Genomic DNA, 23495 nt, shown 5'->3' on the forward strand with positions numbered 1-23495 from the left:
GAAGGAGCACTGCTGTCCTGCTTACAGAGTGACAAACAGTGGAGCCAGGAATCTGTTTCCGAGAGCCAGCTGCAGAGCCAGGCTGTGTACTGAGCCTGTGTATGAGGGCTCTATACGCTGCCTGCCTAGAGATGGGCCCTGAAAGTGTTGGAGTATTACTGCAAGGTGTGTGTCCTTCTGTCTGTGTGTCAGTGTGTGTGGTAAAGAGCGTCTAGAACATGCTTTTTATTTGCTCACATATGAATACACAGGGAATGCCTGCACTGTGGGTAGCTGCAGACAGTGCGTGGACACAGACACACGAGTTGAATAGCGTTTCCATCTTTTTCACTATTTTAAGTTAGCACACAAAGTATGGAGGTATGACGCTGTGCCCTTTCATACCTGTGTGTCACTTACTTTGCTCTAACTCCTCCTCTCCCACCTTCCTGCCCCTTTCTTGCTCAACTCCTTCCTGACTCCAGATAGAACCTCATTCTGTTTTCATATCACATGTGTCCCATTCCCTCCTTTTTCCCCTGTCCTTTAAGATCTCGTCCTCCTCCCCACCTCACATGCATGCATGCGCACACACGTGTACACACACAGACACAGAGCCATCGCTTATTCCACTTCTTGATCTCCAGTTTTCTTCATTTGCCTGCAAACGTCATAGCTTCATTTTTCTCTAGAGCCAAATTACACTGTACCATTGTATACTTACACTGTGTCTATTCATCTGCTGATGGACATCAAGGCCGGTTCCCACTTCCTGAGTACTGTGAGTAGCACAGCTGTAAACATGGATGTCAAGTGTCTTCATGGCCTGTCGGCGTAGGCTCTGGGATACACCCAGGAGTGATCTAGCTGCCACATATGGTAGTTCTGGTTTTGGTTTTTTGAGGAACCACCATGCTTATTCCTATAGTGGCCCTACCAGTGTACACTCGCACCAGTGTGAATGAGGCTTCCTCATTCCCCGTAGCCTCCCTGGGATTCATTCTCCTGGTGGTAGTCATTCTAACTGGATAGAATCTTACAATGCTTCTAATTTGTGTTGCCCTCATAGTTAAGGGAGTTGAACACCTTTCCATTCATTCATATATATATATATATATATATATATATATATATATATATATATATATATATATATATATTCCATTTGTATTTCTCTTGAATACAAATTTACCCATCAATTGATCAGATGGTTTAGCGGGTAGAGCGGTGGTTGTCTATTCAGTGTGTTTACCCGCTCACTGATTGGATGGTTTGGAGGGTAGGATGATGTTTAATATTTTAAGATTCTTTATAGATGCTACCCCATCTTGTGGCATAGGATCTAACAAGGTTTTCTCCCATTCTGTAGCCCATCTCCTCACCCTGATAGATTATTTCCTCTGCTCTGCAGACATTTTATTAATTTCCTGCAGTCCCATTTTTTAGTTCATGGGGTCATTTCCTAAGCCATTTGGGTTCCTTGTGGGAAGTCTTCATGTATGCCTGAATAGAAGTCTTTTACTTGGGTTTTCTTCTAGCAGCTTCAACTTCTCAGGTCCCACCTTAAGATCTTCGATCGTTTTGGACTGATTGTTATTCAAAGGTGAGAGATACAGGTCTAGTTTCATTCTTTTACAAAGGGTTGGTGATTTGCCTTTCCCAGCCCCTTTGTTAAAGAGGCATTTTTTCCTCCAGTATATGCTTTTACATCCCTGTTGAAAACCAGGTGACTGTAGTCATGTGGGTTTATTTCCTAGTGTTGTACGCTTTACTATTGGTCTGCAGATTTCTTTTTACGTCCCTGCAATTGATACCTTTCCTAGCCTAACAACACATTTATCACACACAATGACCACCACGCCTGTTCCTTTAAAGTGTAACAACAAAATTAACATGAAGAACTTGAGAGATGGTTCTGGCAGTTAAGAGCTGCTCTTTTAGAGAACCGGGTTCAGTTCTCAGCATCCACATGACATCTCATAACCCCAGCAACAGGAAATCTGACACCCTCCTGTGGTCTCTAGGCACATACATTGTGCACAGACAGACAGGCAAAGCATCCACATACATGGAGTAAATAAATCTAATTTTTAAACTACCATGAATATTGTTTTTCATAATTAAATAGAATATGCATTATTGGTGTAGATATCGGAGTCTCCGTGCTCAGGTTTTTCTCTATTATTGAGTTCTCTTCCTTTAACTTAAAGGCAGCCCTTCAGGCCTCCACTTCACCATCGATGCATTGCCAGCCTCATTGTTCTCATGCCCTGGGGCCATCATTAAAGATAGCAACACAGTCAGGGTGCTACTGAGCCTGCCCAACACTTGATGTGTACCAGGTGACTACCAGAGGAGTTGCATCCATGGTGTGGAGACACTGGACAAGGAAGTTCCTGTCTTCGTCAAGACAGAATGACGGAGCTCAGGATTTCATCTCAGAACCGGAAACAGTTTTATAATCCTTTTCAAGTGCTGATCACGAGTACACGTTTGTACACGTGTGTATGTGTATAGACACCTGCATGTACGTGCGTCCAGGTGTGCATGGCTTATGGTCTTGTCTTGTGTCTGTGGCGTTTCCCTTTAATTAATTCATGTTACTACTTAGCTGACATTGTCTTGAAAGACTGTGGTTGATGCATGTGCTTGGTCCAGGCTCAGGATTAGAAGGAGAAACGCAGACGCAGCTGGAAGAAAAGAAACAGAAATGGATGGGCCACAGTTGAGACTTAAGGGTCTTCATTTTCCTGTCTTCCTTTTTTATGATTTCTGCTATCGGCTTTTATACTATAGGGTTTCTCTGCTTAGGAAGGAGAGAGGGGACAGGGGTAAAAATAAAAAATAGCCTCAGGGGCCAGTGAAATGGCTCAACAGGTAAAGGTTTCTGCCACCAAACTTAACAACCGAAGCTCAATCCCCAGAATCTACCACATGGTAAAAGGCCATATTCAACTGGAAATGTTTTCCCTGATCTCCATGTGCATGCCATGCACCCCCCCCCATACAATTAATCAAGGAAAAAATTGAAATGAGTTTGTTTGTTTGTTTTTAAAAAAATGTTTCAGGAGCCTAAGATAGTAGTGTCAAGGCCAGGTTGGACTATGTAGAATGTTCTGGACCCACAAGAACTACATGGTAAGAACTGCATGGTTTTGTTGTCTCTCAGCAGCAAAAGCAAGCTTGGAGGTCCCAGACCTAAGCCACGCTCCTCCTGGGTGTGACCATTTCCCAGGGTACTTGCTTTTGCTGCTGATGTGTGACACAGAGGCTAGCATCCTTGTCCACATTCTGTGTGTCTACATGGCATTATCTCTCTTGAAAAAGATTCCCCGGAGGACACAGCACTTGTTAAAAATATCTGACATCTGTCTGATACCTCGGATGTCACTTACCAAAATGATATACAGGAACACCAGGCAACAAGGACTTGGCTGACTTGAATGTTTCCAACATTGAGTTTGTCACTGAAAGCAAGAGGGGCTTCAAGCGTGCTTACAGCTTCCAGGATCCAGTCTGGGGAGGACAGAACAACCATGACTGGAAGAGCAAACCCTGGTTTGGCTCTGTCTTCACGACAGTGCCTTGTCAGTGGCCCAGTCCCAACCACAAGCCATTTTGAAGGCTGTCACTGAAGGTCAGAGTCAGTGCACAGTGCTTTCCAGACCTGAATCTTCTGGAAAGCCAGGTGTGCTGCCTGGGGTCATGTTGAGCCACCACTGGCCATGAGGAGACGCTGCCTGTGGAACAGCCCTGATGAGGGACAGCGCTAACGATGTCAAGGGACAGTCTGAATCATTTCCTTTCGGTGTGGCTTCTCAAAACTTCTAAAGCAGACTTTGACCCAGGGAAGACAAATGACACCCTGGCAGCCCTATGTGGTTGACAGACACATGTGGTACTCTGGATTTCCCCTTATATGTCCCTGTAATGAAGAGCTATGCAGCTAGTAGGACCAACCAGGCAGCCAAAGAACCTGAAGAGTCTGCCCTGTTATGAAACAGGAAGAGGAGAGGGGTTGGCATGCCCTGATTGCCTCTGTGCCAGGGACTTTCTCATAAGTTATAATAAAAAATTCCAGTCATTCCTGGCCACCTGCAGTGTCCTGGGGACTCTGCCTTTGTTAATATTGGAAGTCTTTACACTGTATATGCCCACCTGGGAACTGTCATTCAAGATGGTAAAAGCTCAGTGGTCAGAGGAGCCCCTGCCCAAGACCATAACCATTAAACAGGTAACAAAGTCAAGTTCAAGTCTACCTAACTGCGAGTCAGTGTGTAGCCCATCTACTGAGAAAGCTACAACCAGAAGGGCCTGGCCTTCAGCAGCATAAATGGTTTAGTATGGACACAGGGTGTGGCAACTGTGGAAGGGTTTGCTTGGGAACATAGCCTATACCCGCCTTAGAAGGCGTGGACAGCCAAACTTTTGGGGTGGTTCTCTTGGTTCTTCAGAGAAGTTGACTCTGGACAGAGGAAGAGATTCAGAGCTTCTGACTTGGTATCTCTTGATTAAAGAAAGGTTTGTGAACAGCCTTTGACATGGGATATGGTGACAATCCAGTGTTCTGTTCCCTGTCAGGTAGGAGGGAGAGGGTGCAGATGAGAACAGGGGCCTGGGTAGAGAAAGCGCTCTCTCTCTCTCTCTCTCTCTCTCTCTCTCTCTCTCTCTCTCTCTGAGCTGGTCCTGGGAAACCTCAAGTGGAGTAGAGATGCTCTGTTGGAAATCAACCAATCATAGCACCCAAGAAGGAAGCTATGGAGCATGGCCATAAGTTGAGAGGGTTGGGGGTAGAGGGAGCAGGTGGTGCTTGAGGGATTCTCCGAGGCTTAGGGTGCAACAAGGAGGCGCTGAGGAGGGTACTGCTGTAATCTCAATAGATACCTCAGTATTCTGCCCTGCCTAGAGTTCGGAGACTTTCATTCTCTGATCTTGCATTTCAGCTGTTCATGCCAAGAACCTGGTTGCCATCCTCCACCTGCTGGTTGCCCTGTCTCAGTATTTCCGGGCACCAATCCGACTCCCAGACCATGTTTCCATCCAAGTGGTTGTGGTCCAGGTAAGATGCATGCTATATACATGTAAGTCATGGAGGCTGAGTTCAGCAAGAACCAAAGCATGTTGGGTAGATGCTTACGAGGACAGCTGGGTGAAGGCTAAGTGAACTTGATTGTGCTATGTGTTGGGAGGCATCCAGCACCTGCTGCCTTACTCTCAGTAAGTGTGAAAAGAATGAAAGGGTGTGTGCTTGTGTGTAGTGTATCTCTGTGAGGTGTGTGTCTGGACCTGCTGGAAGAGTCTCTGTGCAACATATAGTTGAAAGTTTATAGTGTATATGTCCGTGAGGTATGTAGAGTTGAGCATGAAGAAAGATGTTTGTATGTGCCATGCACACTCTCGGCAAGCCTTGGAAAATCATGGTTCTAGTCAAGTGCCATACAAGCATTGTGTGTGAAGGAATGAATATTCTAGAATGTGTGTGTGTGTGTGTGCGTGCGTGCGTGGAGTGTGTGTGAAGTGTGTGTTCAATTGGGTGTGTGCATGTGAGATAGTTAAGTGTTCAACCATTATGTGTGTGCATGTGAAGAGTGTGTTCAAGCATGTGTGTGTGTTTGTGTATGTATCAGTGAGTGAGAATATGTGTGTATGTGTTTAATTGTGTGTGTGTTTAATTGTGTGTGTGAGTAAATGTATACATGTGAAAGGGAGTGTGTGTAAGGGAATGTATGTGTTCAAGCATGTGGAGGTGGGTAAAAGTATGTGTGTATGTATGTGTATACGTTCATATACAGGGAGGGAGCACTGTGTGTTCAAGGGTGTGCATGTGTGCATGCATGTTTGTGCCCTTTGCTGCTGCTTCTCAGTCCCCCAGCAAAGCCCAACTAGGACCTCAAGTGCGGACTGTTGGATGGAGCCTTCATTCACATATGGCCACATAATTTCCACAGTGAGAGTGGGATCTCTCTCCCCATGGCTAGCTTTCTCTGCTTCTGACCCAGTTAAATACTCAAATGCACTTTTAAAGAAAAAGTGCCCACTTAAACAAAAGGTCATCGTCTGCTTGTCTGTCTCTGGTGTTCTTTGCTTTTCCATATAAACATGCACCAAAAGGGTGTGTTCTGGGTGCACACAAGCCCCCCAGGCATCCAGACTTCTTCAACAGACAACGGGAGGCAGCTCCACCCTCAGTGAGAGAAAGCTTTTGGTCTGGTTAACTGTGCCAGATCAGGTCAGGCCTGTTTACAGGACAAAAGGGCTTTGAGCTGAGCTTTCGGGTCAGACAGTAACTGGAGGGGAACATTCAACAATGGTTCTCCCAAGCAACAGGTCACTCCTGCCCTAATGAGAAAGTCCTTCTTCCACACCGACCCACTCATCTCTGCAAAGCAGCATCCGGCTGTAATAGGAATAGGGTGCGTTGGTGCTGCCTTCGGGGAGACGAGATGACACAGACAGGGCAGAGGGCTGTCCTTGACAGAGCTGAGCTGTGCTGTTCAGACCCTTAAGTGTGGCTGATAGACAGGTACTCAGAATCCTTGCCATTGAGCTCTGCCTTTATTGTACTTTGTACCCAACATTTTGTGGCCAGCCCAGAGCATCCTGGAACAAGTGTCTTCTTAAGGAGCCCAGACCATCTCTGTTTTGTTATCCCTATCAGCCAATAACACACAAGTTCATCTTGTGTTTTGAGACGCTGCCACGGGGAAGAGAGGGATGGATGATGGATGGTGGGGCATAGGGGATTTCGAGGCCAGTTAAACTGCTCTGGGAGACACAGTCCAACGCTGTAAAAGGCACAACGCCAAGAGCACACCGCAGTAGTAACTGTGGCCTCTCAGGGGTGACTGATGACTCGGTGACGTCAGCTCAGTTGTGAACAGGGTATCCCTCTGCTGAGGGTGCAGACTGTAAATGAGACAGTATCTAGGTGTAGAAAACAAGGGAGATTTCTAGCCCTTCTTCTTAGATTGCACTAAACCTAAAGCATTCTAGCAAAGGTTAAAAAAACAAACAAATCACCCAAGCTCTACAGTCGATGCAGGAGCACTTTGGTGAGCAGCTAGCACAGGCACTGGGAGCCTGAATTATTTCACAACCGTACATGCGGTCATACAGTCCAGGCGTGGCTCCTCCATTGCTGGTAGAGATATTGCTGGGTGAGCCGGCCTTTCACGTCTTCTATGACTACTTCCTCCTGTGACTTACCATGCCTTCCAGTGCTTTGTCAGTTTATTGAATATTTTAGTTGTCTTTCTGACCAGGTAAGACAAAGAGCTCTCCAATAGAAATGACAAAACTTACCTGTTGCTTTACTAGAGACAAAGCAGAAAAAAAAAGATTTGAGCGACAGAGCTGGTGGGAGACTGCTATTTTGAAATGGTGGTCCCTGCAAGCTCACATCTCAGACCTTATTTTGAGCTCAATTATCAGCCATCAAGAGCAGTTTGGGGTTTAATTTCTGCTGCAGGGACTTTTGTTAGGGTGAGGGCATGGGAAAAGTGCAGTGTACATGTGCATGTGTGTGTTAGGGGTTAGAGTGTGATTAGCTTTATCAAGAGAACTGGCTCAAAATCAGGATTCAGAACTGACAGAAAATACCTGGTGCAGAAGTGCACAACCTAGGAGGCCAAGGCAGGAGGATTGCTGTGAGTTTGAGACTAAATTCCAGGTCAGCCTGAGCTACATAGTGGCTTAAAATGAAAGCAAACCTAGAGAAAGTGAGACCCTAAGCTGAGGAGCCATCACCCCCAGACAGAAGCAGAGATAGGCACTCTGAGGGCTACCAGTGAGGGCTCCATGACACCCACAACCTTCCCATTATAGAAAAGTGTTTTATGGTGTATGAACTGGAAAGTCGGAGTTTCTGTCTGACCATGGCCTCCCAGGACAAGAATTTGACAAGCCTCATATTTCAAAACTGAATTTTGAACAAATCTTGATTTCTCTTCCCCACAACCTGTCCTTTTCCACATCCATTTCCTGTCACTTCCTCTTCCACCTGTATTTTCCCTTTCTCTTCTAATCCAGAGACTCTTATCCAGTCTGTCAGGACGATAGTGTCTGTGGCTGTTGTTTCTGGAACTTTGGGACAGAGGCTCCAGAAGTCATGGTTCAGCTGGTCCTCCTGAACTGAGGTCCCTTCTTTATTTGATGGGCAGGGGGTTGTTCTGAGGCAAGGTTTCAATATATAATCCAGGCTGGACCCAAACACTCAGTCCCCCTGCCTTAGCCTCCAATGTGCTGGGATTAAATGTGTGCTCAGGGCCCCCCTCTTAACATTCGCTTTGGCTTTGGGACAGTGGTTTTGCTCTGATGGCTTTATATGACACCCAGACTGTCCTGCAGGGGTCTGATGCTGGCTTAGAGGAACCTGGTAGTGAGCCCTTGTGGCATCCATCAGAAGGCCCTCGGAAACCCTTGTGCTTCTTCATTGCTTCCATGTTCAACTCTCCAGCCACCCTCCCCAGGGGAACTAAGCTAATGGCAGCCACTTCCTTCTAAAATGACCTCTTCCCCAGGTCTAGCCTTCCTCAGAGTTTCCTGTCCTTGAAAAGTATGTCTGACCATCTAGCTGGAAGTTCACATAGTAGTGAGGGCCAACCTGGACTACATGAGCCTCTGCCTTTGAAAAGACAGAGGAAGAAAAGAAGGAAAGGGAGGAAGAGGAGGAGGGGGAAGAGAGGGAGAGGGGGAGATGGGAGAGAGAGAGAGAGAGAGAGAGAGAGAGAGAGAGAGAGAGAGAGAGAGAGAGAGAGATGTGGCCCCTGCACCTGCACGAATGACTCCCATGACAGCATTTCAGCTTGACTGAGACTTGGGGCCTCATGAGACTCCAACCTTCACTGAGGAGCTCCTGACTAGTGATGGCAGCTGAGAGAAGGGAAGTCCTTTCTCTTTGAGGGGGTCCATGACCTCTGGTAGATTACCCATGTTCCCATGGATAGCCTCACAGGCATGTGCACACATGGGGGCTCAGTGGGATTTACGTAGACATGAAGGTTGGGGTGGGAAGAATTGAGAGGGTCCAAGGATGGTGGGGAAGAGTAGATAGGCTCCTGATACGTTGTACACATGTTGAAATTATCAAAGAATAAATTTAAAATATTCAGAGAACTGAAAGAGTTCCATGGTTACTGGGTAAAATACAAACCAAACTAAAAGTCCTCATGCCTCCGGATTCTCCAGGCTGCCTTGCACACCTCTGTCCAGCCGCTGCTGCTGTAGTGGCTGCCCCAAGACCCCCCCCCCAGCTGGAGGCAAACACACCCATCCTTCATTTCCATTCAGTTTGCTGGGCCTCACGGCCCTAGGCAAACAGCTGACTTCCGACAACAAAGGCAGGCTTCACCCTCCAGGAATCAGCCTACTTGTTTGGACTAAACACCCTTTGCACTCCGCCATGATGGCTCATGCAGCCAGGCGCCCCCAAATCACTGCATTTCCCCATCCCGAATCTTCTCATCTCGTGACGCCCTTATGAAGCGCCAATAACCTTCTCCCCATCGGGAATACCAACCAATGTGTCTATGTTGCTAAAACCTGTTTTGTTCTCCTCTCTTCTCCATTTTAGAAACGGGAAGGGATCCTTCAGTCTCGGCAAATCCAAGAGGAAATAACTGGTAACACAGAGTATGTCAACACCATTGTTGCCAGCAAGTCTGTAATGGAACACAGATGTTTCTCTGAAACTCGCCCATTTGTTGATATTTAGCTTTCATTTATTGGGATTGCAGGAGGGATTAAGCTGCAGCCGATGATTATAGCTTAGCCTTTTCCGTGCATTCAAAAACATGCCTCTTGCTGCTTAAGGTACAGCCTTGGTAGGGAAACAGGGAGAGAAGAATTAGCCATGATTGAAAATTTCTAATTTTGTGGCACTCCAGGAAAAAAGCACCCCCCCCCCGCCCAAAGCTAACCAGCATGAAATCATCGTGTGGTAGACATGAGGCCAATCTGAATTGTTAATCTTCAAAACGATGACTTTTCCCCCCTTCCTTCTTAAATCTGATTTATTTGGTCACGTGCCATGACCCGGAAAGCCCTCTTTACTCCACAGATGTCTTTTGAGTTTTGGGTTTGGTTTGGTTTAGTTTATCCTATTTGTTTTTTTAGAATTTTAAAGATGAGAAAATAGAAAAAGAATTTTAAAGATGAGAAAATAGAATATGGGAGATGGTCCCATTGACAAAGCACTTGCCACACAAACATGCCTGAGGACCTGAGTTCAGATCCCCAGCATCTGAGGTAAAGGCCAGACAGAGCTGTGTGCACCTGTTATCCCACCACTAGGGAGACAGGGACAAGAGCCTCCGGGGACTCACAGGCCAACCAGCCCAGCCAAATCAGCAAGCTCCAGGCACAATGAGAGACCCTGTCTCAAAACCAAAGCGCAACACACTGGACATGGGCCTCTGGTCTCCACTCTGGTTGCGCTTTCCAACCAAGAGCAACGTGAGTCAGATCTGTGGCTATGGTAACCACAGTGATTTCAAAAAGGCCTGGGAGTGGGTAGAGGTAGAGAAAAGCTCCTTCCCACTATGCCTGTTGTATGACTTGTGGAGACTCCATCATGAAGCTGTCCCATCCTAGTCACATGACTTTGAGGGTTAAGTGGCAAAGCCATCTCAGGTCCAGCTTCACTGTCCTACCTGGATCTCCCATCCCATGATGCTTTGTACCCACTGTCTCATCTGGAAAAGAGAACAGGCGGAACAAGGGAGTGTCCTGGGAGAAACTGCTGGACTTGGGGCATGGGGACACTTCTAAAAGAGTCTTTTCAGCTGTGCATTAGGTCCCCATTTCTCTGCCACAGAAACATGGGTGAAGTCTTCATAATGACAACCCAGCACAGTTTGTGCAGCTCTTCTCTGTATTCTGGTGCAGCAGGGGTGTTCCCCACCCCAGGGCAATGAAAGAAATGGAAGGCTAGTCCATCTAGCTGGCTTCTACAGCTTCACCATTCTGTATCAGAAAAACCACACACAAATGGCCATTTAGTGGGTGTTAGGTGTGCAAGTGAATTAAGCATCTTCTAAAATCTGTAAAAAGTCAGAAATGTACTAAGATGAGGCCAGCAAGATGGCTCAGCAGGCAAGGGTACTCGGTCCCAAGCCCAAGTTCATTCCCCAGGATCCACATGGTAGATGGGAAGAACCAGTTCCTGCAGGTTGTCTCTGGCTTACACACATACAAACTGCAACATTTGTTTTAATATTTAGGAAATTCACAGTGCACTAGAAATTATAATAAAATCTAAATGCTCAGAGCACCCATTATTTTCATTTTAGAAATTAAAAGATCCAGAGACCAGAGAGGTTCAGGAGCTTGCCTGAAGTCACGCAGTATCTAAATGGGTGTGTCCTGTGACCCGACTCTGGTGCTTATGCTCTTAGAACATGACTGTTTCTTTGCTGATGAGTGAAGTTCCAGTTCCTGTCTGATCCAGGAGACACTATCCTGGAACAGTGACAAGTGTCATTTGGGGGCATCACAGGATGACCAGGAACAAGACAAAGCTGACCTGCAGTCAGTCAGCCACAGAACCTGGACAGTGAAACTTCTCAAAGGTTGCTCAGATCTCCTGGCTAGACGTCTTAAGCCCCTACTCTAGTGTTTTCTGAAATACAGAGAAGAATGAGCATTTAGGCATTGCTGTGGTAGATTTTTGCATTAACACCAGTAATCTTCCTGAACATGGCATAAGAGTCTGGAGAGTAATGGGAGACAACATGGGACCGAGTGCCAGATTGGCAGCAACTAGAGAAGGTGCAGCTCTCACAGGAAAGGGTGCCATCCCAAGGCCAGCCACGTGTTCTCTAGGAGACATGTGTTTGGTTTTGGAGACAATGTCTCAAGTAGCCCAGGCTGACCCCAAACTTAAACCTACCATATAAGTGAATTCTTTCTCCTTTTCTTCCAGGGCCCTTTCCGGAAGGCATGGTGAGTCCTTGTGAGCTTCTCTGGCTTCTGTGGCCTTGGTGCAGCTAGTTGGTTCTGTTGCCTAATGTGTGTCTGTCCCAACTAGGGACAGACTGGCTAGATGGGGAGGGACACCTTAGTGACATGAAGAACACTCACTCATCACATCAGCACAGATCCGTCCCCCGCAGGGCAGACTTACCCTGTGCCTGGCATGAAAGTTTCAGAAGAGATGTTTGAACATTCAGAGACAGCCTCCTGCTTGCTCGCTCTTAGTCCCATCCCCCAGAACTTGTTTGTAGAGTCTTCAAGGGTCAAAGATCTCTCTCTCTCTCTCTCTCTCTCTCTCTCTCTCTCTCTCTCTCTCTCTCTCTCTCTCCCTCTCTCTCTCTCTCTCTTCTCTCCCTCCCTTCCTCCCTCCCTCCCTCCGTCCCTCCCTTTCTCTCTTTCTTTCTCTCTTTCTCTCTCTCTCTCCCTCTGTCTCTGTCTCTCTCTCTCTGTCTCTCTCTCTCTCTCTCTCTCTCTCTCATCCATACGCATAAACTGAGACAGACAGACAGACAGACACACACACACACGCACGCACGCACGCACGCACACCTTCCTAGTAGTCTTAGTTTTGCCCATCAGTGTCCAAATGGAAAAGGACTGGCTTTGGGTCACAGACCCTGCCCAAGCCAGCTTGCTTCTGGAAACATTCCCCACCCCTGCCTTCATGCAGGTCACCCCTAGGTCTGGGAATATGGCACCACATCAAGAAAATCCCCTGCCAGGAATATGGCTTGGCTATGTTCTGTCAACCTCATACTTGCTTACCTCATGAAATATTTTTATTCAACTAAAAACTACACTGGGAGAACAATGTTGACTTTCATACCTACCATGCACCTGAGAAGAGCTTATCTTTCAGATAATGTTTTGTAGAAGAGGAAACTGAGGCATAGAAGGGTTGACAGACTTGGAACCCCAGAGAGAGACTCTTGTTCTATCCTGGAAGGCACTGGACTCTTGCCCCTTCCCCTCTGCCTCTACCAGGATAACTGTCTTGAAAATTAGCCAAAACGTTTGGTATTTGGATGACTAATGACCAGAGATGTCAGAAACACTCTAGAACTATGCCTACATTGGGATATGGTGGGATGGAAGTGAGAAGAAAGGACCAAGCCCGGGTCAGCCAGCTTAGAAATATGTCATCTGATAGCCACGCAGACATGGGCTCTGGTAAGAATCAGCCAGAGAGCCCCATGGTAGCTACTCGGGGACTACATGCTTTACTGCATGCTGTGTGTTTCTATTTCAGAACGCGATGCCTTTGACACGCTGTTTGACCATGCACCAGACAAACTCAATGTGGTGAAGAAGGTAGGTCTATGCTGTCTAGGGGCAGCAGGGACCTGCAGTGCGTGAGGAAATCCCAGCTTGCATGTAGGGTGTCCTGGACATCTTTTTCCTCTCTTTGTCACTGGTTAGTCATCCAGGGCCCATCTTCTCACAGTGGGATGCCTACCCTATCCTCCTGCTCACACTGACTCTAGCTTTCTCTGCCCCTCACACAGAACCCTTCCTCTCCCTGGGGACAGGAGGTGATACCAAACAGGGATCAACAAGAGGGACCCAGGGGGTCATTTTTGTCTCTTGCCCTCTTCTTCATTCCCCTTCTGCCCCCACTGACCCCAAATCATACACTCCACCTGTCATCCTGTCTCTCAGGGTTTCCTTGTCCCTTTCAGCCAAAACCCTGTATATCACGTGGGCTGCCTAACCAAGAGGCCATGTCTCTCCCTGTGGCCCCAGAGCACTTTCACGTGTGGAGATCTCTACCTTAGTACTTTTGCATTTCTCTTTCAGACCCTCATCACGTTCGTGAACAAGCACCTGAATAAACTGAACTTGGAGGTCACAGAACTGGAGACGCAGGTCGGTGACAGTTCCAGGGACCCAAAGTTTTCCAGGCGGAGGGATGAGATGTGAGATGTATTCTTCTCAGAGAGATGAGCTGGATGGGGATCCCTCACCCTGCCCCGTGCCACCACCACCAGCAGCTGATTTTAGAAACATTTCAGGAAACTACTCTGTATGTGACACACAACACATGGCCAAGCTCTCTCTCTCCACCTCTGAACGAGTACAGTCTTAGAGCACCACTGTGCACTGATTGGATGCAGGCAGTCTTAGCACTGGTACCTTATACTCGTCTGTTTAGAGGGGTTCATGAAGTGATATTGGCTGATTTGGAGCAATGGGTTTATGTCATGGGTAGAGAACAGTCACCGCCCTCCTGTCGCCTGCCCTGTGTTTAAATGTCTGTTCCATCCTCTCAACCCCTCTTTAACACTCATACGTTCTTGGAAGGACATCAGTGGGGTTTGGTTGTCGCCTCGTTCTTTGATAATTTCACCCAGGTATATACTATATTTAGAGCATATCTACCCCGACTCCCTCATCCCAGATCTTCCCAGACACCCCCACCCTTCTCCCAACATTATGTCCTCTTCTTTTTTTTTAAATAAATAACCTACTGAGTCCAGTTAGAACTGGCCCTGTCCACATGAGTGTAGGACCATCCACTGGACCAGAGGCACACCTCAGAAGAAATCCAACTGTTCTCCCTCCAGCAGCCATCAACTGCTCCTCAGCTAGTGTTAGAGCATCGTAAGCCCCTCCTCCCTTTAGGCTGGCATTGGTGATTTTGAAAAGTAGCAATCAAATGATCGGCATGCTGTCCAGACTGCTCATTGTCCACGCCAGCACTCCTTAGGAGACACTGTTACTGGCGTTTGTCTAACTAGCCCCACTGTAGTGGTAAAAGAGACTACCAAGGCAGTATCTGCTGGACTCTAGGTAGAATCTGCTACAGCCATTTGTACCTTAGTACTTAATAACTAAGCTATAATTTGTACACCCCCACCTCCCTCATCCTCTCTCATTCTAAGTAAACTACAGCTGCCTGACTTGCACCCAAGTGTGAGCACCTCCTGTCGTCTATAGAGCTCTCTTCCGGTATGTCCAAACTCTGGGGCGATCTGAAACATTGCTAGAAAAGCATCTAGAATGATCTCTGGAACTTCCCCGTGACTCAGAGCCAGGGCTGCTGTGTGAGAGGAGGCTGCTTGCCACTCTGGCATCTGTCCACAGGTTCGACCACTCCAGCCACAGCCAGACCCAGCCTTGCTGCTTGCCTCACTGCCGAGGGCTCTGATCTCCACAGAGACTCTGAGCTGCCCTCTCCAGGACCCATGCGGGTGGAATGGGATGCCAGGCACAGGCCGCCCCTGCTTGAGGTGGCCCAGAAGAGTATGGAGGACTACCCTAGTTCCAGCTGGGCTTGAGGCCTCTTTGTCTTCTAGGAAGTTGAATGAAGAGGCTCCAGACCCAGACACTAGTTCACTTCATTCTCCTAGTAGGGCAGCAGCAGGAAGTGTGATTTGCAACTTCTAGCATCTGCGGTCGACAGACATGCGGTAGTCCAGCATCCTCTAAGGGGTGCTAGGATATCAGATAAGCACCTTTGGACACTGAGTCCTTCCAAAATCCACTCACTCCAGGCCATCACTGCCCTGATCACCCTGGACATGCAGCTCGTCTCCTTTGAACAAAGCACTCTGCTCTTAGCCCGACAGTCTGGTCCTTGGGCTCAGTTTCCCAACCCTAGTCCAGACCTCAAGGCCCTTTCTATGGTCCTTAAGAGAGTTCTGTTTGGTCAGAAAGAATTTCTGTTGCATTGTTGTTTTCCAGATAGCAAAGGCTAGTGCTTAGTAAGTGCTACCTACATATCAAACAGGTCCTCAAGTGCTTTATATATGTTATATATAGTCCTCGTGCTAGCCCTGTGGAACATGCATGACTCCTCTGCACCCCCACTTTACAGGTGAGAAAAAGACAGTGCAAAGACAGTGCAGTCCCAGAGCTGAATAGTAGGGTTAGAGTCAGAACCTGCGTTTCTGGCAGCCATACTGTGCTGCCTCTGGAATCACGAGGAACGGGCACAGAAGCCAGGCCTGGAGGGACACACAAGGCAGGCCTGGGTGATGCCACCACGTTCTCCATTCCAATAGTAGAGTTACTTGAAGGGCCTTACGTCACTCTCCTTGCCCATCATCTGTCATTCCTCCCGATAGCTCCATACAGTGTTGTCCCTTCTAGTAGGCAGGGTAGCCTTCCCCCTGCACCTCACTTTTCTCCCCTGTGAAGTGGGGTATATTGGTTTGATGTCTATTCCACAAGATTAAGCTGAGGACCAAGCTAGGTGACACAAGGGCAGCTTCCACATTGCCTCCCCAGTGGAGCCCTCCCCTACTCCAGCCACTTGCCCCTTGTGACTCTCTCTCACCATTAGCCTGCCCTCTGAGGTGGCCTTGGGTGGATTGATGCCAGACTGATGAAGGAAGTTCATGCTGACACCTGGCTCTCTGTGTAGTTTGCAGATGGGGTCTACCTGGTGCTGCTCATGGGGCTCCTGGAGGGCTACTTTGTACCCCTGCACAGCTTCTTCCTGACCCCAGACAGCTTTGAACAGAAGGTAAGGGCGAGAGGCCTTGGGAATCCATAGCCTGCGTTCAGACCACCTGTCCTGGGCCTGTCTAGAAAAAGATGGAGGCAGCCTCCTGGCCAGGCCTTTGCTGGTTGGAGATGAAGCCACTCTAGTAACTGCTGGGCTTGGCATGTGAGACTCTGGGCATCCTGAACACTGTTCCTCACCCCTTGTTTATCCCTGCCTCCCTAACTTAGATACACAGCCAGACCTGTCTCTGTCAGAGATGACAGGAAAGGTAGTTCCTGAACCAGCTAGCACTGAGGTCTGTGGCCAGGCTGGTTCTTTTTTTTTTTGCAATGTGTCTATATCTGTGTGCCTGTATGTTTAAGTGCTGTGGAGGATAGAAAAAGGCATTAAATCCCTTGGAGCTGGCAGTTGTGAGCCACATGGGTGCTAGGAACAAAACGCAGTCCCTCTTATTGATGAGTCATCTTTCCTACCCCTGATTCTTTTCTATTTGGGGGAGGGGGTCCATTTGATATAGAGGTCCAGACCAGCCTGGACCGTACAGTACTCGTGCCTTAGCTGCCTAAATACCGAGATTACAGAAGTCGGATGGCTATAAATTGAGCTAAACTACATCTCCAGCCCTTTTAAGAACTGGGTGATTTTGTTTTGTTCTGGGCTGCCCTGATTCTGCCCTCAGGGGCCATTGTTATCCTACTTGACTAGATGAAAGGCATTTGGCCCGAGGTGGAGGTCCCCTTGAACATGCCTTGCCATCTGACCCAGGCAAATGCATGCACTGCTACCCCTGCGTTTGGAGTCCTGACAACTGAGGCAGGGGTGGAGTGGGATAGGAAGATTTGGCTAAGAGCATCATGGCCACTCTCAGCACAACCAGGACATTTCTCTAGCCAGAAACAGGCTCAGCCTCAGGCCCATAGCTATGGTGTAGCGTTCCTAAGCTCTCTGGGACAGATCCTAGGGTCCTGGAATCATAAGATCCTTGGGTCCTGGGTCCAGAAGATATGCAATGACATATCCAGTGTATCTGTCTTGCCAGGTCCTGAATGTTTCCTTTGCCTTTGAACTCATGCAAGATGGAGGGCTGGAAAAGCCTAAACCTCGGCCAGAAGGTACTCTGCTCTTCCCTGAGTTTGGGACAGTGGAGTGGGACAGTCATTTTTGGGGTAATCTCTCCATATATATGGGCAGTTTGTTCTAAAACCCTCCAAGGACACTCAAGTCCCTTCTGTAAGTTGGTTTGGTATGGGTATAGAATCCAGGCACACTCTCCATCGTTTGTTCAGCCACTGGTGCACTGTTCATTATGTCTAATGCCATGAGAGTATTGTGGAAATAGTTGTTACATGACTTTGGTGAGGAAATAATGACTGGTGGGAAAATCTGACCTGTTCAGAACAGATTGAGGCTCTCGGTCTCTCTCTGTATCTCTGCCTCTCTCTCCCTCTCCTTCCTCCTTTCCTTCCCCCCTCTTTCCCTTTCTTTGTCTCTCTCTGTCTCACTGTCTCTGAGTATGTGTGCATGTATGTGTGTGCACATGTGTGTGTGAGTGTGTGCGTGAGTGTGTGTGTGCATGGGTATGTGTGTGTGTGTGCATGTGTGTGTGAGTGTGTGTGTGCATGGGTGTGTGTGTGCATGGGTGTGTGTGTGTGTGTGTGTGTGTGTGTGTGTACCTGTATACACACAGAAGCCAGAGCAGAACAATGCAAGTCCTCCTCTATCACTTTCCACCTTATTCCTTTGAGGCAGAGTCTCTCCTTGAGCTTGGGACCTTTGGGTTTGTTTTGGTTTGTTTTCCCCAGCGAGGCTGGCAACCAGCAAGCCCCAGCAATCCTCCCACAGCATGCAACAGCACTGGCAGATTGCTGGGGATGTGGACATGAACTCAGGTACTCATGGTTATGCAATAACCACTCATAACCACTGAGCCTCTAGCCCTGAAGACTTCTTAAAAATATTTTCTACACACTGTTGTCTGGAGCCCTGCCTGTGGATCCCGGGGATAGAGAAGGCTGACTGTGTGAGACAGGGGAAAGCAAAACAGAAGGGAATGCTCGGGCATGCCTGGAGTGCGGATGCTTGTCTGCACGTGTGCATCTGAGGGTGCGAGCGAGCATGTCACCGTTAGTCGTTATCCTAGTACACACTCTTTGTGCCACTTGCTGCCATTTTGCATGTAATCAGTCCTGGCAAGAAGACACTGGGCTGCAAATAATGTTTGTCAAGTTGGAACTCCGAGAAGACCATTCACAGAGCCTTGTGCTTGTGTCTTCCTGGTCACCAAAAGGCATGGGGGCAAGCAAAGGTTGTGGCTCCTACACCATGTTGCTTTGTCGCCTCCAACCCAAGACCTGCCTTCCAGATGCTGTACCTACATCTGGGCAGCCTGGGACCCTTCGCATCATACACAGTAAAGACAAGAGCAGCCCTGTCCTTAAGGCTGTCCAGAGGAAGGAAATCATCATTAGTTGCCCAAATAGCATGAGAGTCATGAGAGTTGTTGGAGCAGGGAACAATGGAGGCTGTGTGGCTGGGTACGTAAGACACAGTGTGATCGACCCAAGGACAGGCAGAATGTAACAGAAGGTCTGGCAAGAGCTGTGATAGACCTCAGGATGAAGGAGCGAACACAGGTTCAGCCAAGGACAGGGACCTTAGTGTGACTCCTACAAGCCCAGATACTTTCAGCTGTGGTTGATAAAGCTCAAGGATTGGTTCCCTGTCATTCCCACCTTGTCCCATGCTACCTCTAAGAGGGAACCTCTAGAGTGACAGTGTTCCCCAGAAGCGCTCTCCCTGGCAAGGCCAGATTCTCCATCCTGATGCCCCTATGGATGCCGCAGCCCCAGCACCTGCCTTGGAGTGCACTGGCTTCATTTTCTTGTACTCCGGCTTGTGAGCCTAGCCTTTAATGGCTGAGCCACCTCTCCAGCCCCAGCTTCGCTTTCTATGGTTGGCTCCTTAAGCTGCTTCATGGAAACTTCCAGCCTGCAGGCTGGAAAGGCTTGTCCTGATATGTTGGCGTTTGGGCCTTTGTTTCCCTCTGGGTGGGGAGAACTTTCCCACTGTCATTCTCTAGGACTGTTTTGGTGTATAGATGAGGTTTCAAATGTGATTATTGACTCCCTTAATCTGAAACTTCTCAAGCGGTGTCAGTGGAAAAACACATGTGTCTTATTTGTTGCTGCCTTGGGCACCGTGCCCATGCAGAAAATTTCCAGGCATAAAGGGGGGCTGAAGTGGTGTTCTGTGAGGCTGGACTCTGTGAGCAGCAGATCCCAGCGTTCCCTCTGGCTTCCATGCTCCTTCCTAAGAGGGGTTTCCTAGTCTACACTGCAGGCACTGCACGTTCCTTGAAAATGTCTCCAGATCAGAACACCTTGATGGAGGCATTGCTCCTGGCAAGAGGCTGAGGTCAGGAGTCCTCAGAGCCCTGCAATCCCCCACATTACATCTCAGTCTTCTGCTGCCAGGCCTCAGAGCTTCCCGGTGCTCTAACATGCTTAAGCTAAGGGTGAGCATCATTCACAGCCAATGGAGTGGCTGAAATACCGGGTGAGGAACCAGCCTAAGGGTGCACAGCTAAAATCCTCAGAACATGAGAGGCTGAGGTAGGAGGATTGCAGGGCTCAAGGCCTGCCTGGAATTTAGAGAGTGATTCCAGGCCAGCCTGGGCTACATAGCAAGCAAGGCAAACCTGGGCAATTTAGTGAGAGCCTGCCTGCCTGCCTGCCTGCCTGCCTGCCTGCCTGCCTGCCTGCCTCAAATTAACACATAAAATGAAAGTTGGGGATGTAGCTCAGTGGTGGATCACTTATCTAGGACCTCAGTTTAATATCTCAGTTAGGTGAGAGAAGAAAGGAAGAGAGGAAGGGAATGGAGAGAAGGAAAATCAAAGAGGAGAAATGAGAGTGGGGAATATTGATATCAGGCTGTTGTTTTGTTATTGAGGGGTATGTCTCTTCAAATGCACGAGCCTCACCATTCCAACCGCTCAAGTGGACTCAGTGGTGAGTATGGATGAGATCCCAGTGTGCCAGAAAGGTTGAGACTCAGGAGAAGCCCAGTGCAGTCAGGATCAAGCTGTGGACAGCCAGCAGATGGGGAGACATATGCAAACCTCAGGGAGTCTGCAAGATAGGACAGGCTGTGCGGTGAGCACCAGCTGACGCAGGGTAGTTCCCCTGGTCAGCTCAACATGGCTGGACTTGGTCTGTGGCCAAGGATGTGAAGGATGTCCCCTGTCACCTTCCTCATAGCCCTGGGTTATGTACAGCGTGCCGAGCTTCCTCAAACTTAGATCATCACAAAGGCATGGAGGCAGAAGACTGCTGGGGTTAAGAGTGAATGGCCACAGCCATGTTGGAAAACTGTCTTCATTTGGCATTGTTGGGTATTGCTAACACCTGGCATGGCAAACAAACTACCATGGGCGTGAGAATCCCCACCCTGTTCTCTAACCCATACACATTACCTTGGCGAAAAGAACTTGGCAGACATTGAACTGTTGTTCATGAGATGAGAAGATCCTTCCGGACCATTCCAGGAGCCCCCGCATCATCACAGCCTTCCTGACAAGCTGCAAGAATGTCAGAGTGACAGAGCGTGAGAACCGCTTTCCTGCCCGTTGCTGACTAGAAGGTGGGCTGTAAGCCAGGGCAGTGGGCAGACTGGATGGCACGGAAAAGCCGGAAGCATTCTGCACTGAGCCATATAAGCCAGATCAGCACCTTGATTGCATCCCAAGAGACTTGGGACTTTTGACACCTAAAACTGGGAGGTGACAAATCTGTGCGATAGGCCACCAGATCTGAGATTATTTGTTACAACAGGAAGGGGAAGTTAGCATAGCCCACGGCCCCATAGCTCCATCCACAGGTATGCATGGCCACAGGCAAGGAGAGAACTCCAGGATGAACCATGGTAGAGTCCTTGCACGTTGTTGGTGTCATTGCCCATTAGTATCACCACTATGGAAGACAGCGGGGCGTGGTCTTCAGACAGTTATAAATGCAGCCTCTGTGCCATGTGGCAGTCTCACTACTGGGATCATCCAAAGGAGATGAATTGAGCATGTCAGAGATGCACCCGCATGTACCTGTTCACTACGTCTGAAGTCACAGCACAGCAGCCGGGAGATGGGACCACCAAGTATCTGTCAGAGGATAAGCAGACAGGAACAGTGGAATACTATTCAGCCATGAAAAGGCTGAACTGTTGTTTGTGACAACATCAGGAGGCTTGGAGGACGTGATCTTAAGTGAAATAAGCCAGATGCAAAAGGCAAATATCATGCCATCTTTGCCATGTGCAGAATCCAAAGGATGTGGTCTCGCAGAAATCAAAAGCTTGGGGGGAGTGGGTCAGTGAGACAATTTCTTAAAGTTCTCAACACAAAGAAATGGCCATTGGTAAGCATACTAATTACATTGATTTGACCATTATGTAAAAAATTCACAAAGAGATACCTCATGGAAGCCTGCGGTGGTGGCACCTTTAATCCCAGCATTCAGGAGGCAGAGGCTGGTGGATCTCTGTGATTTGGAGGCTAGCCTGGTCTACAGAGCTAGTTCCAGGATAGCCAAGGCTGAACAAAGAAACCCTGTCTTGAAAAACAAATAAATAAATAAACAAATAAATAAGTAAAATTTTAAAGGGATAGGATTGACAAGATGACTCAGCAGACAAAGGTCCTTGCTGCTAGGCCAGACAACTGAGTTCCCTGAGGAACCCATGTGGTGGAACGAGAGAACCAACTCCCTAAAGTTTTCTGGTTTCCAATCCTGCACACAAACAGATGAATGCAGCAGCAGCAGCAGCAGCAGCATCAATAATGTGCCCATAATATCCTCAACATGGACGGTTCTCGGAAACGTGGAGTCCCTGGTTCCCAGGAGAAGGAAAAGGAACTGAGCAACCCTTTGCCTAGGCCCACGGCTGTTTTCTCCTGGAGCTGTTTGGCTCTGACCTGGTTCTCCTTAGCCCTGACTGTATGTTCCCAGAGAGAGGTCCTGGACCAACCCGCACAGGCACACTGAGTATGAGTCCCTTATCTCACAGTTCTTTCACACAGGGCTTTGATGGACTCTGTTTACATAGCATGAAGAGTCTGTGTATTTCCAGGCACCCACAGCTTTCCCCCTGCTGAGATAGCCCAGTCTCTGCTAATCTGCCTGCGTTAGCCTGGATGGCCAGCAGTTGGCTTCCATGGTGAGAGCATAGGCTAAGCAGTCACCCCTTTATCTCTACATATATCTGGTAGTGGCGATGGGAATGGAGAATCAACTCAGGACACCTAAAGAAGCAGGGCTTCTCTGTGAATGGTGCCCCCTGCCTTTGTGTAGTATGTGCAGGACACAGCGGTATGTAATGGCTCTGTTAATGAGCAAAGGTGAGAGAACAGCAAGGTTTGCTTAAATGTGTCCTTAATGAGTTCTAGGCATTCTTCATAAATTTGTTGCCCAGTTTTACCAGTAAGAAAACTGGTTCAGAGAAGTTGACCACTGGGATCTCATGAGGCAGTGGAGATGCACATCAAACTTTAGTGGACATTAAGTTGAAATAAAATGGCCAGTGCAAATATCCTCCCGTGTTGAACACTGGCTTTCCCTATCAATTTCAGAACCCACCTGGCTTTAGCAAGTGTAGACTGAGCTGAGCAGTTTAGAGCACTTGCTGCTTTTCCAGAGGTCCTGGGTGTGGTTCCCAGCAACCACAGCAGGCAGCACAAACATGTATAAGTCAGCTCCAGGGGAATGTGATGCCCTCTTCTGGCCTCTGTGGGTACCTGCACACATCTGGTACACGTACAAATATGCAGATACATATACAAACATAGGTGATAGAAGAGGAGGAAGAGAAAAGATAGACTCCCAGAATCCTTTCCAGAGCTTACCCCAGTGTGTAACCCACAGCCCCCTGCTTCTGCCTCTTCACTGCGCGGTGAGCACTTTGCCCAGCTCTTCATAGCCCTGCATGAGTAGAGAGAACAGGAATCAGCCCAGATGCCATAAAACTGCATCAGGAAGAAGGTGACTCAAGTGGAGCACACAAACAGGGAACCATGGTGGAGCCCTGACACCAGCCAGGACCTCAG

The 23495-nt window shown here is 48.3% G+C and overlaps 1 protein-coding gene and 1 long non-coding RNA gene across 3 annotated transcripts in view; one reads left to right on the top strand and one right to left on the bottom strand.

Annotated features, from left to right (window-relative positions):
- Positions 1-23495, top strand: part of Parva (parvin, alpha) — a 161949-nt gene that overhangs the window by 133828 nt on the left and 4626 nt on the right. For both annotated transcript variants that reach the window (NM_020656.3, XM_087584913.1), the window contains 7 exon segments: positions 4923-5038; positions 9551-9609; positions 11900-11919; positions 13199-13260; positions 13747-13815; positions 16316-16417; positions 17439-17511. In NM_020656.3, the coding sequence (NP_065707.3) occupies positions 4923-5038; positions 9551-9609; positions 11900-11919; positions 13199-13260; positions 13747-13815; positions 16316-16417; positions 17439-17511 (501 nt within the window).
- On the bottom strand, positions 1957-23495 carry LOC147996931 (uncharacterized). The gene is made up of 6 exons (XR_015652360.1): positions 23295-23495; positions 21498-21554; positions 20874-20978; positions 20382-20529; positions 3375-3495; positions 1957-2669 (listed from the first exon to the last, which is right to left on the bottom strand). It is a non-coding gene; the product is annotated as an uncharacterized LOC147996931 (long non-coding RNA).

This window comes from Rattus norvegicus, chromosome 1 (assembly GCF_021556685.1).
Source record: "Rattus norvegicus strain SHRSP/BbbUtx chromosome 1, alternate assembly SHRSP_T2T, whole genome shotgun sequence".
Classification (NCBI taxonomy): domain Eukaryota; kingdom Metazoa; phylum Chordata; class Mammalia; order Rodentia; family Muridae; genus Rattus; species Rattus norvegicus.